The sequence below is a fragment of the Myxine glutinosa genome, chromosome 12 (genome assembly GCF_964187855.1).
Source record: "Myxine glutinosa chromosome 12, kmMyxGlut1.1, whole genome shotgun sequence".
Lineage (NCBI taxonomy): Eukaryota > Metazoa > Chordata > Myxini > Myxiniformes > Myxinidae > Myxine > Myxine glutinosa.
In genome coordinates this window covers 48384873-48399675 of record NC_136272.1, presented here as the reverse complement: position 1 = coordinate 48399675, position 14803 = coordinate 48384873, and the positions used below count along the sequence as shown (strand labels likewise).

At 50.3% G+C, this 14803-nt stretch overlaps 1 protein-coding gene across 1 annotated transcript in view; it reads right to left on the bottom strand.

The window, feature by feature from the left end:
- Positions 1-445: 445 nt before the first annotated feature.
- Positions 446-14803, bottom strand: part of LOC137437827 (uncharacterized) — a 30389-nt gene continuing 16031 nt past the window's right edge. Inside the window, exons 3-4 of the mRNA XM_068132485.2 lie at positions 4958-5086; positions 446-2339 (exon numbers count right to left, since the gene is read on the bottom strand). Coding sequence (XP_067988586.1) covers positions 1168-2339; positions 4958-5086 — 1301 coding nt within the window. The 3' untranslated portion in view covers positions 446-1167. The remainder of the gene's footprint in view (positions 2340-4957; positions 5087-14803) is intronic.

Genomic DNA, 14803 nt, shown 5'->3' with positions numbered 1-14803 from the left:
TCATCCATACTCAAACTACCTACTCATCCTGCACATATCCATGTACCTCTATATCCCTAATTGCCACGACACTTCCTGAAAACAGCTTGGTCCATGAACTGTGATCGCTTACCGAAGAGGACGTGGATACTTTTGAGTCCTGCGAGGACTCTGTTCCATCTCCTGAAACCCACAAATGGGAATAACCAAAGACACATTCTCGGTGGGCGAGAAAGCTGAAATTTGGCACACCAATCGAAGTCGAGTCCACAATTCCAGAAAAAGAAAAAAAAATCACAAAAATGTCCATAAAATAAAATATACGTAAACAGAACAGCCAGTGGTCTTTCTCTTTCTTTCTTTCTCTTTCTCTCTAAGGGGCAGAGCTTGGACTGTGCAATAAAAAAAATTTACAATTTTTTAAAAGCTCATACCAATAAAGCAATAAAGAGCTCATACCACTCCCTCACTCATTGTCCATTTATTCATTCCTTCATAATACAAGCAAGATACACTAAGTGTATAAACTGCAGAGTGACCAGACTCTGGCATGTAAAGATTGTGGGATGTGAACTACTTGCCATTTTGGAGAAAAGGGATACAATGAGCCATCCATTTATTACCTCTGGTGTGGGTAGGGGGTTAAATTGAGAAAAGGAAAAGAAGGGTAAGGAAGTGCAGATAGAGAAGAAATAAAGATGCCAAGAACAGATGCAAGGAAGGGGATAGTCATGGGCAATGCATTATGGGAAGAGGAAAGGGGGAGGGAGGTTTCAAAGTTCCACAATGCAGGTAATAGTCCCCAACCTTGATTAATTCTATTCTGAAGGTCATTACTGAGCCAGTTAGGTTTTTATTGACAATGCAACAGTGACGTAATTCTCCTGATACTTGTTCAGATTTCATAAGGGTTGCATTCAAATGCTCGAGCCCAACGCCTTCAGCCAAATCTGAACCCAGTCAAATATCATCACCATGGGGTATCGACAATACCCTTAATGTTTTCTATGTTTTTAAAGCTTGGTTTCGCTTCTTCTAAAAGCTTAACATATGTTGATCAAAATATGAACCTTTGTACAACTCCCCATATTTTAATTGTTTATTGTGTCATAATTGTTTATTGTACATATTTCATTTAACTTCAACTCATCTTTTAAGGATTGGTTCTGGTAGATGTTCAAGCTACAATTACTGCACCATGTTTTCTTCGTGGAAGGTAATGGTGAGGTTGGTAAAGGGAGCAGCGTTGGTCGGAATGAAAATTCCAGGTAACGGTATAGTCACAGTCTGCACAGTGGCCTGCATGCCATCAGGGCACGGTTCCTCAATCGCAATTTCACTACATTGCCGACTTTCGTGCAATTCAAGCAGAGTTTTCCGTTGAAATCCCTTTCCACAGCGTGCACACTTGAAAGGCTTTTTGCCTGTATGGCTCTGCATATGCCTCACTAGGCCCGATTTTTGATGGAAGGCGACGCCACACTCATGGCACACAAAAGGGCGTGCACCGAGATGAAACTTCTGGTGCGTCACAAGGCCCGATTTCTGGTGAAAGGCCTTGCCACATTGCTCGCATTTATACGGGCGTTCCCCGGAGTGGAATCTTTCATGCGCCACCAAGCCTGACTTTTGGTGAAAGGCCTTGCCACATTGCTCGCACTCAAACGGGCGCTCGCCCATATGGAATCTTTCATGGACTACCAGGCCCGATTTCTGGTGAAAAGCTTTGCTGCAATATCCACATTTAAATGGCCGTTCACCAGAATGAAATCTTTCGTGGACTATCAATGCTGATTTATGGCGAAAATGCTTCCCACAATGCTCACATTGGTAAGGCCTTTCATTAGTGTGAAATGTTAGATGAGTCAGCAAACTCGATTTCTCTAGATAAGATTTACCACATATTGAACATGCATGTTGCCTAGTCCGTTTCTCACCCAAATGCCGCCTGACATGTCTTGTGAGGTGAGATTTGCACTTAAATGCCTTTTTGCACACTTCACACTCATAAGGCCTTTCATTTGTGTGACTTCTCAAATGATTAACAAATTGGGATTTACACGTGAAGGTCTTACCACATTTCTTGCACTCGCATTGCTTATCTTGCGTACGAGTGGGGTCTGTGTGGGTCCTAAGATGCGACATCAAACCCGGTTTATTGTAACAAACACGGCCACAAGTCTTGCACTCGAAATTACTTTGCAGACCCTTCTCCTTCACCAGTACCAAAATGGTCTGCCTCGGCTGCATCTCCGCAGGCTTGGAGTAGGGATGTTGATTGAGTACTTCGTTGGAGCTTTGCAAGCCCTCTGGACAGCAGCTTGCAGAGGTCTCCGAACAGGACAACTGAACTTTCAACTCTGCAAAAATGAACAACGACAAAGCGGTCGTGTAAAAATAAATAAACAAATAAACAAACCAAAAATATTCAAGTGAAGAAAAATTGTTAAAGCAGAAACATTATGTGGTCGACGCTAGCAACATACTGCAGGAAAATTTTCCATTTCGGTTCCTGTCCTCCTAAATTGATTGCTGTAATGGTTGGAAAGGTGCTTCCAGCAAGATACTATTTTGAACTACAAGGGTGTGTTAACAAGCATTACACCTAGGTCCCCCGTCGGTGAAGTGATGCGAGTTGACAAAGTGGAAGACACAAGGCGGCCATCTTGGATTTTGACGTGGCGACCCAATTTTCAAAAGCGTTCTCCCTTATGCGTAGATACACCCACACACCAGATTAGAAGTTAGTAGTTCGTTTATTTTTCAAGATATTTCGCTCACAAGGTTCAGACATATATATATGGTGGCGGCCATATTGGATTTTGACGTGGCGACCCAATTTTCAATAGCATTCTTCCTTATGCCTCGATACACCCACACACCAGATTAGAAGTTGGTACTTCGCTTATTTTTCAAGATATTCCGCTCACAAGGTAGGACATACATGGCGGCGGCCATGTTGGATTTTGACGTGGCGACCCAATTTTCAATAGGGTTCTTCCTTATGCCTAGATACACCCACACACCAGATTAGAAGTTGGTACTTCGCTTATTTTTCAAGATATTCCTCTCACAAGGTTCAGACATACATGGCATCAGACATACATGGCGGCGGCCATCTTGGATTTTGACGTGGGTTGCACCCACACACCAAATTCGAATGCCGTCCTTCGCTTACGCATGCACGCACGCACGGACGGAGGGGAAAACCATAGTTCCCCTTTCGCTCCGTGGTGCGACGGAGGACAAAAAGTAAGGTCTCATCTTCTTTTTCTTCAAACATCCATTGCAAACTGGGGTTCTTGAGATTTTGAAATCAGAGATATGTTTGAAAATGTTAGAGGGGTGGAATAAAGGCGAGTGTAGAGAATGTAGAAAGGAAGAGCTGTAAGTGTTGGAATGATAGAAGGATTTATTTGAAAAGGAAAAGGAAGAGTGAATTGTAGTGGAATAGAGAATTCAACATGGGAGAAAAAAGAAGTTGGTAAATTGTAAAAGGCACCGTGAATACTATCTAGGTAACTCGTGGTGTATACAAGTAGATGGTTGGAACGGTGAGAGCAGTATCTTTTTTCCATTGTTAATAATATTAAATTTTATTATCATTTTTTTTTGAAGGTTAGGTAGAAGAGCGGAAAAGCAAAAGGTTGAAGAAAAGAAAGTTGAGCTGTGTGATGAAAACACGTTCACAATCACAGTGGCAATGCAGAGTGCAAACAACAAAAATTGCAGAGAGCAGGAAGTAGGGTAGTCTGGGAGGTGTGAGGTTTGACGGTAAGGAATTGAAATTTTTTTTTTTTTTTTTTTTTAGAGACACTAAGCAGGGCTTATAATTGGGAGGATTTAAGGAGAGGTGAGTGGATTGAGGAGAAAACAAAAGGGCTGAAGGTGGTACAGAAAGGCAATACAAAGCGATCGTGGACCCAAAGTAGGAAAAGGCAGGCCTCAAATAATCCGGTATGAAAAGTCGAACAGATACTCACAAATTGGCACAAAAAAAAAAAAAAAAAAAAAAAAAAAAAACGAACTCGGAGCAAATATTTTAAAATAAAAAAATTAATATAAATCCGTCAGGGTACATAATAAATAAACAGTAAATTCCTAACCATCTTCAGCATGATCCTGATGCGCCCATACCCAGACAGGACAAAGTCCAATCATAAAACAGCGCCTCATCTTGATCCAATATTTCAATTATGACGAACAGATTAGGGAAGGAATGGAAAGGAAGCAAACTAATGAATTGGAAGCGATGGCAAGTGAAAATAATTGGAAAGGAAGACAAGGATTTTGTACACAAGAGGAGGCCATTTTGCCCATTGTGAAGTGGGTTGTCAGGTGAGGAATGAACAAAATACAACAACACTAATCTTTTTGATGGGACTTTCCCAGATAATATCGCAATCACAACAAAATCATCCATCCATACTCAAACTACATACTCATCCTGCACATATCCCTCCCCAATTGCCACTACCTTTCCTGGGAGACTATTCTACGCATCAACAACTGAATGAAAAACTCCTGCCTTACTACTGTCCCAACCTTCCTCTTCGGCTATGTCCCAAGGTTATCACTGTCCAATGTCCATTCTACATTTATGTTCTCTCTCTCTCTCTATCATTCATATTGAACATCTCCATTAGATACCCTCATAATCACTTCATTTCCAACCTAAAACCTCCCGTCTCATTCAGCTGCTCTACGAGCCATTCTGCAAGCCCTCACCTTAGCAAACAGACTTCTTGTGTGTATGGTACCTTATCAAATCCCTTGTAGAAATATAAATATACCAGATATACTTCACTTCCCCGATCCATCCAATCGGAAACTGCTTCAAAGAATTCCAATTAATTTGCTAAACATGATCTACAAACACAAGCTAAACATATTTGAACCACCTTGTGGGGTTCAAACATGCTAAACATGATTAAACTTTCCTATCAATCCATTCTCAAATAGCAGCATAGATTCTTACCGGTCTGAAATGGTAACACTGTGTCTTCCTCGTATTTCACAACGGGTTGAACCTCCACTTCACAATCATTGCTGCTCGACACTTCTTCTTGAAGACAAAAAACAACTTTGCCTTCTGAATTAATCTCACCTGTGGAGCAGATAATTCCATTAACCAGGGAGAGGTGATGGATTGGTAGTGAGAGAAAATGAGGTCGAGGGTTGACGAGGAAGAAGAAAAGGTGGAGTCATAGGGCAACGAGGGTCTAAAGGTGGAGGAGCAGGTGATTGGTGCAAGAAGGAAGGAAAGGGGGCAATGCAAGGAAATAAGAAAGATTTGTATTCTACACTTCTGGAATAAGGAAGGGATTTCCCCCAAAAATAAGTTATGGAAGTACTAGATTACTGCCATGAGAAACAAGGGGAAGCTGACACTTCAGGCATTATCCTCTATTGGAGCAAAAGGGTGAAATACAGGTCAAAAGAGGATGACAAAGGAAAGGCAGGATAAAACCACCTTTAGAGGCCATTTTTAGAGGCAGGATGATGTAAACAAACGACAGCCAGAGGCAAAGGGGGTGGGTGATACTGTCAATGGCCAGGAGGTGGAAATGTCAATGGCCAGGAGGTGGGACTATCAAGGGAGAGGTGACATCATTAAACACCAGAGGTCTTCCGCACCATTCGTATAAAGGCAGGAGGTGGATTCCAAGAGGCCGTAACTTTATCACTGATGGCAAGTTCTTCATTTTATATTAATATGCATCTGGCTTTGCTTCTACTGCTTCCCCAACCCCCAAGCCAGGCAGCTCGCACAGGAGTTTGTGTGAAAGCTCAGTCCCAAAGTTCTGAGAGAGTTCCAAGTGTCAGTTCAGTTATGGAGAGCTCAATGGAGACGTTCAGAAAAGCAGCCCTCGAAGTTCGGAGTTGGATAATGACCAAGTGGAGAGTGGATGCAGGCCATGCCAAGTACCGAGCACAGAGGACAGAGCGGGACGGGCATGGAGACACAAGCAGCCAGGCGTAGTTACCACCTTCCCATGGACAGTACCACCTATGCGCCTTGTAGAACAAACCTAAAACTCTCCAGCATGAAAAAGGGTCAAGAGTGATTCTCCCCAGAACTGACTTTTCTCCGTACACATCGTGCACACACATCTCACACCCTTGCACCTTCCAGTGCACCCACTTCATTGACTTGCACTGTTGGAGTATCGACCGAATCCACAAGAGTTATTTTCAGAACTCATTACACGCAGCCGCATACACCACACTGTGAAATCGTTAACGCATATTGTACATTATGAATAATAACGTTCCTAGCGCTGATCGCCGAGTTACCCGACTACCTACCAGTCAGACATCCTCCCACTCACAGCTACTCTTTGCTTCCTGTAAATGACAACATCGCATAATTATATTTGCCGTTAGTGGTTGTTAAATATAGCTTCATTATATGATACATTGAAGGAGCTGCGCTCCAACGCGAGTCGAAAGAATTGACGCGACCAAAGACGGAATTCGTCCGAGTTGCTTTATTGAAACAAAACAGCTCAGGTATTCTGACAAAAGCCCGTTTATCGGGCAGCAATATATATACACATTTGTGTCGGGAAGTTTGCCCGGCAAAAGCTATACCGGGCATGCCCGGGTGTCAAGGGCGAGCCTTGGAAAGGCGAGTCTGGACCTGCCCGGGCGTGTTTGGCTGCGGCCTGGCAAGTCGAGGCTGGGCGTGCCCGGGCGCTCTGGACGAGCACTGGAAAGGCGATAGCGGGCATGCCCGGACGCTCTGGGCGAGCCCTGGAAAGGCGATAGCGGGCATGCCCGGACGCTCTGGGCGAGCCCTGGAAAGGCGAGAGCGGGCATGCCCGGGAAAGACGAAACCGGGCGTGCCCAGGAGGTTCGGGCGTGCCCGGGAACAGTGAGTCCGGGCATGCCCGGGAGAGGCGCGTCTGGCTGTGTTCTGGCCGGTTCAAGGCGATTGTGTGCATCCAGCGGTAACCGCTACACACGCCCCTCCAGAATCGACCTGCACCGGCAGGGTCAATTTAAGGGGGGTCCGGATGACCCGGCCGAAGCGACCCCTGGAGGGTCGTGGGGAGGGGTCTGACGTGGTGGTGGGTGGTCGAGCGGGGGGAACTGTGGACGGGGGGCGGCCTCGCCGCGGAGGAAGGGCCAACCGTGGTGGTCGGTCGACGTCCATGTGCGCCGGTTTGAGGCGGTCCACAGAGATCCGGTCCGACCGGCCGCCAACGTCGACGACAAAGGACTTGTCGCCCCGTCGCAGGACCCGGAAGGGCCCGTCGTACGGCGGCCGGAGTGGCCCCCGGTGCGCGTCATGACGCACAAAGACGTACTCCGCTGTGCGAAGCGCCGGGGGGACGTAGGACTGGGGGCCACCGTGGCGGGACGTTGGCACGGGGGCAAATCGGCAGGCGGCCTCCTGGAGGTCCGAGCACTGGTGTGCGGCAGACCAGGGACTGGTAGCGTCGGGCACGAACTCGCCCGGGATGCGTAGCGGCTGGCTGTAGACGAGCTCGGCGACGGACGCCCGGAGGTCCTCCTTGGGGGCCGTGCGGAGGCCCAAAAGGACCCACGGCAGCCGGTCGGTCCAACCGTCGTCCTGAAGGCCGGCCATGAGTGCGGCCTTCATGGAGCGGTGAAACCGCTCGCACAACCCGTTGGCTTGGGGGTGGTAGGCCGTGGTGCGGTGCAGCGTGACCCCCAACGAGCGGGCGACCGCGCCCCAAAGTTCGGACGTGAACTGTGGGCCGTGGTCGGACGAGATGTCCGCCGGTGCGCCGAAGCGTGCGACCCAGGTGGCGATGAACGCCTGCGCCACGTCGGCGGTGGTGGTGGAGGTGAGGGGCACGGCCTCCGGCCACCTGGTGGTCCTGTCCACCATGGTGAGCAGGTGGGTGAACCCCCGCGATGGGGGCAGGGGACCCACCAGGTCCACGTGGACGTGGTCGAAACACCGTGCAGACACGGTGAAAGGTGCCAGCGGGGCCTGGGTGTGGCGGTGGACCTTGGCCCGCTGGCAGGCCGTGCAGGCGTTGGCCCAGTCGCGGACGTTCCGTCGAAGGCCGTGCCAGACGAAACGCGCCGACACCAGCTTCTGAGAAGCTTTCCGGCCCGGGTGAGAAAGGCCGTGGATGGAGGCGAAGATGCGGCGCTGCCAGGAAACGGGCACGATGGGGCGAGGCTGGCCCTGGGAGACGTCGCAGAGCAGGACGGTGCCCGCGAAGGGGATGTCGGCCAGGCGGAGGCCCGTGTCCGCCGCCCGGAGGGCCTGCACCGAGGTGTCGGTGGTCTGGTCGGCCGCCATGAGCGCGAAGTCCACGCCGAGGTGGACCGCGTTCGCGCTGGCCCGAGAAAGACAGTCGGCCACAGCGTTGTCTTTGCCGGCGACGTGCCGGATGTCCGTGGTGAATTCCGACACGGCGGAGAGGTGGCGCTGCTGGCGGGCCGACCACGGCTCCGTGACTTTGGCCATTGCGTAGACCAACGGCTTGTGGTCGACGAAAGCCGTGAACGGGCGGCCCTCCAGGAGGTGTCGGAAATGGCGAACGGCCAGGAATAGACCGAGCAGCTCGCGGTCGAACGTGCTGTATTTTAACTCGTTCGGCCGGAGCTGCCGGCTGAAAAAAGCGAGTGGCTGCCAAACCCCGTCCACCCATTGTTCATGGACGGCGCCCACCGCGTAGTTGGAGGCGTCCGTAGTGAGGGCAATGGGCGCGTTGAGCACCGGGTGAGCCAGCAGCGTTGCGTCGGCGAGGGCCCGTTTTGCGCTCGCGAAGGCCGCGTCCATGGCCGCGGACCAAACAATGTCATGCTTGGCCGGCTTGCCCCGGAGGGCCTCGTAAAGGGGCCGCATGAGCTGAGCAGCGCGGGGCACGAATCGGTGATAAAAATTCACCATGCCGAGGAACTCTTGTAGGGCCTTGATGGAACGGGGACGCGGGAACGTGGTGATGGCCTCGACCTTGGTCGGCAGCGGCACGGCCCCGGTCTTGGTGATGCGGTGGCCCAAAAAGTCAACGGTCGTCGTGCCGAAGTGGCATTTGGCCGGGTTGACAATTAAGCCATGCTCGCTGAGGCGACCGAACAGTGTTCGGAGGTGGAGGAGGTGCTCGGCGCGGGACGTGCTGGCGACGAGGATGTCGTCCAGATAGACGAAAAGAAATGGCAGGTCGCGCAGCACGCCGTCCATTAAGCGCTGGAACGCCTGGGCCGCGTTCTTGAGGCCAAACGGCATCCTCAAAAATTCGAACAGGCCGAACGGCGTGATGACGGCCGTCTTCGGGACGTCGGCCGCCCGGACAGGTACCTGGTGGTATCCCCGTATCAGGTCAATTTTGGAAAATATGACCCGTCCCGCCAAACGGGCGGAAAAGTCCTGGATGTGCAGGATCGGGTACCTGTCGGGGGTGGTAGCATCGTTGAGGCGGCGGTAGTCGCCACACGGGCGCCATCCGCCCCCCGGCTTTGGCACGATGTGCAGTGGTGAGGCCCACGCGCTATTGGAGCGCCGCACGATGCCGAGGTGCTCCAACGCGTTGAACTCGGCCTTTGCCACGGCGAGCTTGGCCGGGTCGAGGCGGCAGGCCCTGGCGTAGACCGGCGGGCCCGTAATGGGTATGTGGTGCTCGATCCCATGCCGCACTGCGACGGCCGAAAACGTCGGCCGTGTGAGGGCCGGGAATTCCGCGAGCAGGCGAGCGAACTCGTTCGCCGTCGGGAGGGCGCACGCCAGTTCGGTCGGCGCGGAGCTGCTCATCATGCACGCCAGGGAGCTGAAGGTCTCGGCGTTGACAAGGCGACGACGTTTGACGTCGACCAGCAGCCCGTGCGCGCAGAGGAAGTCGGCGCCCAGCAAAGCCATGGGGACGCAGGCGGTCACAAAGGTCCACTGAAAGCGCTGGCTGCCGAAGCAGAGGGTGACGTTGCGCGGGCCGAAAGTGCGTATGGCCGAGCCATTAGCAGCGACCAAAGAGGGGCCGCAAACGGCGTCCCGCCTGTCCTGCTCGGAGGCGGGTATGACGTTCAGTTGGGCGCCGGTGTCACAAAGGAAACGCCGCCCGGACGCTTTGTCCCGAATAAAAAGCAAGTTGCCCGAGTGGCCGGCGCTCATGGCTGGGAATGAACGCCGGCCCGGCCGTTTCCCGACTTGCCGAAAGTGCACGGGGGTCGGCACGTCTGAGCCTTGTGTCCGAACCTGGCGTGGTAATAACACCACGCCTGGTCAGGTGGAGGCCCCGGCCGTCGTGTCGGAAGCGGCCGGTGCGGCCGCCAGTTTCACCGGCAGTTCGGCCTCCAACCGCGCAGGGCGCTCGGGCGTCGTGGGCGTCGCCTCGGACGGCGGCAGGCTCCAGGTAGCCGCGCCGATGTGTTGGCCCGCCGAGGAGATCTTATCGGCTTCCCTGGCGAGGGCGCGGGGATCGGTGATCGACGTGCCAGCCAGGGCGAGGCGTACCGGGTGAGGCAGCTGGCGAAGGAACAACTCGCGGAACAGAAAATCCGGAGAGTGCTCACCGAGCAACGAGAGCATATAGTCCATGCGCTCGGACGGGCGCGTGTCGCCGAGCTCGGGCAGGTCGAGCAGGCGCCGTGCGCGTGCCGCCGGTGAGAGGGCGAAAGCGTCGAGGAGGAGCGTCTTCAGCGCGTCATACTTGTCGGCAGCCGGCGGGTGCTCGAGGAGGCTCAGGGCGCGGGCCGCGGTGGCGGAACCGAGCGCTGCCACGACGTGGTGGAAGCGGGTGTCGTCCGCGGTGATGCCTCGCAGGGCGAACTGGGAGTCCGCCTGGGCGAACCAAACAGCCGCGTGAGCCTCCCAGAAGGTAGGCAGTTTAAGAGTCACTGCCGTGTCCATGTCGGTAGGTCACCAGTGAAGGAGCTGCGCTCCAACGCGAGTCGAAAGAATTGACGCGACCAAAGACGGAATTCGTCCGAGTTGCTTTATTGAAACAAAACAGCTCAGGTATTCTGACAAAAGCCCGTTTATCGGGCAGCAATATATATACACATTTATGTCGGGAAGTTTGCCCGGCAAAAGCTATACCGGGCATGCCCGGGTGTCAAGGGCGAGCCTTGGAAAGGCGAGTCTGGACCTGCCCGGGCGTGTTTGGCTGCGGCCTGGCAAGTCGAGGCTGGGCGTGCCCGGGCGCTCTGGACGAGCACTGGAAAGGCGAGAGCGGGCATGCCCGGACGCTCTGGGCGAGCCCTGGAAAGGCGAGAGCGGGCATGCCCGGACGCTCTGGGCGAGCCCTGGAAAGGCGAGAGCGGGCATGCCCGGGAAAGACGAGACCGGGCGTGCCCAGGAGGTTCGGGCGTGCCCGGGAACAGTGAGTCCGGGCATGCCCGGGAGAGGCGCGTCTGGCCGTTTTCTGGCCGGTGCAAGGCGATTGTGTGCATCCAGCGGTAACCGCTACAACATATTCATTTTCTTTGTACTGCAACTGGTAATGTTAAATTAAATCAACTGGTATCTTCATTTATTTCTGACGCACTTCCGGTCATACAGTAGTGTTATTGGCGACGACCGCATCGCAACTCACAAGTTTGTGTATATACGTAATCAGGAAATAGTGCTGTATATTACCACTGATATGTATCAATATACTTTAGTTTGAACACTGTCACCACAAGATGTGTTTGTTAAGCCTAGAGTCATGCATTGGAATACTTTGTAATGTACGTGTGTGATTATTTAGACCATGTTCAAAAGTAGGTCTAACGGCTTTTATTCATTCGCCAAACATCTTTGAACGGAAGAACAGCCGCATAATCCAAGCACGGCAACTCGTCTTTAGGGCCCAGCATAAAGAGGCAACAAGGTATTCCTTCATTATAATTAATTGCATAAATATGTCGGGCATCTATGGAACAAAGTATTACCGTGAAATGGGGTGAATAGGGACAGCAAGGTGAATAGGGACACAAACTGAAAAAAAGTTCGGAAACTTTTTTCACTGAAAATTGATAACCATACTGATTTGTTGGTTTTGGGTTGAAAGTGTTCTCTTGTTTTTTTTTAAAGCAACTTATAGTCCCTATTAACCCCATATATGGGTTAAATAGGAATAAATAGGATTTTTATGGCTGTCCCTATTCACCCTGTTTTACAGCTGAATAGGGTCAGTCACTAATACAAAAAAATAATAATCAAGAAACAATCCTGAGTTTCCAACTTATTGCGAAATTGATAGTTCAGATGGATGCACATAATATGCACCCATAATATAAACCACGGTGCCAATGAAAAAAAAAATGGGTACGTAAAAACAAAAAGTGAGCTCTGTCTACTGTAATGCCATGGCTCGCAAAAGCAGCCTGAATAGTGTTCATCAAATAGTGGTTCACCTCGTTAATCATATTCAAAAAGGGTGTTATAACACACCCAAACTTCCCCGGCCGTGTGACTAATTAATTAAGTACACACGTATGTCTCCTTTCATTTGTAGAGCCCTCACCAAGCGGCTTAAGCACTCCAATGAAATGGGTGATAAGGAATGGCTGGCTTGGCAAGCGATAGCAAGCTGATTGCTTCTGGTTGAAATGGCTGAAAATGTTCGGGACACCACCTCTTAAATTAATACAATGAAAGTATATCGCACAAAAATGGCAATCAATAAATAAATGGGTACGTAAAAACAAAAAGGGAGCTCTGTCTACTGTAACGCCATGGCTTGCAAAAGCAGCCCGAATAGCATTCACTAAGTGGTGGGTAATCATATTCCAAAATATATGCAATCTGGGTCCATCATCTAGAGGGAATTTTAAAAACAGATCACAGGTACAGTGGAGCAGTGGTGTATCGAGGAAAAATGACGCTCGGGACGAGATGTCAAATTACCGCCCCTCGTAACTTCCCATAAGTCTGAATGGTGTGTGGTGTGTGGGTGTGTTTGTGTGTGTGTATCCGTGTCAGGGCTGTAACCTTTTTCCATTTGAGTTTTGTGGTCAAATTTTCACCAAAATCTTTATTATGAGAATATGGAGAAGGCAAATTATTTTGTCAAAAGGTCAAAGGTCAGCGTCACATAAAATCATCAATTTTCAGGTGATTGACATGAAATTATAATAATTTGCATATTGGGTCAATTAATTTGTTCACCAATCAAAAGCTAGAAGCAGATCGGTTTTTTAGATCTAAAGCTCAAAGGTCAAGGCTGTATGAAATCATCAATTTAAATTTTGGATTTTTTTTAACTGTTTGTTATTTTGAGCATATGGAAAAAGAAGAAAAAGAAGATGTCTGCATGCAAACGGATGCGGACGGGTTTTGCATTCTCGGATGATTTCTGGTTTAGCAGTTGGAACTGCAGGTTAGCTCAATTCCGCTGTTTAAATTTTGAAATTCTGTTCAGGTTGAGTTTGTGGAGCACATTGCATTTTAGTTTTAAAACTTTGTGCGGAAAAAATAATAAAGGAACAAACACCGCCATGTACAGGGAAAGACATCCTCCTACCCCCACCCCTCACCCCTCACATACAACTCTCCCACCAACCCCTCCTCCAACTCTTACCCTCCACCCTCATACAACTCTCCGGACTTCACCGGGCAGTGTGTTTTTTATTTTTTTTATTTTTGTATACAGAATCGAGGCTCGTGTAAGAGCTAACACATTGAACATGAAAACAAGCACAGACACATAAAACATGCAATGAAGGGAGCGGGAGACAAGAGGGGGGGGAGGGCAGCACACAAGCACAACAACAGTAGAGAACAAGGACATCAGCCGATCTGTGGAAGGGGGAGGGCTGGGGAGGAGGATGGGGTACACGCTGCAAAGCAAATTAATACTAATAGGAATTTCACGACAAGGAATTTCAGGAAAGAAGTTGGGGATTGAAAGAGGCGGATTTGGAGTGTTTTAACGGGGGTAGAAAAGATCAAGGTTTTGGATGGGGGAAGATAAGAGATGGTGGTGAACATCTGCTTTAAAGACCTGGAGGGAGGAGAGGGATTGAAGAGAGTGTGGGAGTTTGTTCCAGAGGTGGGAGAAAAGAGGAATGAAGGAGTTAAGGTGAGCAGAGTCTTGATTTTGGCAGTTTCACAAGAAGAGGGTTGCTGGCAGATCTTGTGCGTCCTGCAAGAATATTTCGGGGCCAGAGCACAGACAGAGCAGGGGGAGCAACGCCGGAGAAGAGTCGGTAGAAGACAGAAAGACCACCATCCTGCCTGCGGTGAGAGAAAGAAAGGCCCTCAGAATCAGCTTCATCGCAGGAGATTCCAATGATTCTGAATGCTTTGGTTTCAACTGCATGAAGCAGAGCTAGGTGTGAGGCAGGAGCACCAGGCCAGAGGGGAGAGCAGTATTCCATTGAGCTGTTGATGAAGGCCTTGTAGATGCATAGGAGTTTATGTGTGCCAAGGAAGGGCATTGCACACCAGAGGATGCTCAGTTGGTGGCTGGCTTTGGAGGCCAACTCAGAAATATGGTTTGCCCAAGAAAGGTCATGGCTGATAGTGAGGCCCAGGAGTTTGAATGAATGAACTTCCTGAAGAGGATTGTTAAGAAAGTAGATTGGAGAATTTGCCAGGTGGTCCTTTCGGAGAGAGATAGTGAGTGTGAGATCTGTCAGGATTGAAAGACATGTTCCACTTGTTTGACCAGTTTGTGATATTGTCCAGGTCTGCAGAGAGTGAAGAGGCTGCTGCCTGCTGATCTGAGGGTTGAGATATGGAGCGGCAGAGAGGGGAGTCGTCAGCAAAGAGATAGAGAGGATTTTCCAGAGAATCGGAGAGATCATTAATGAAGACCAGAAAAAGCACAGGGCCCAGAACACTGTCTTGAGAAACTCCAGCCTGAACAGGAAGGGGAAATGAGAGAATTCCATTCAAGGCCACATGTTGACTGCGACT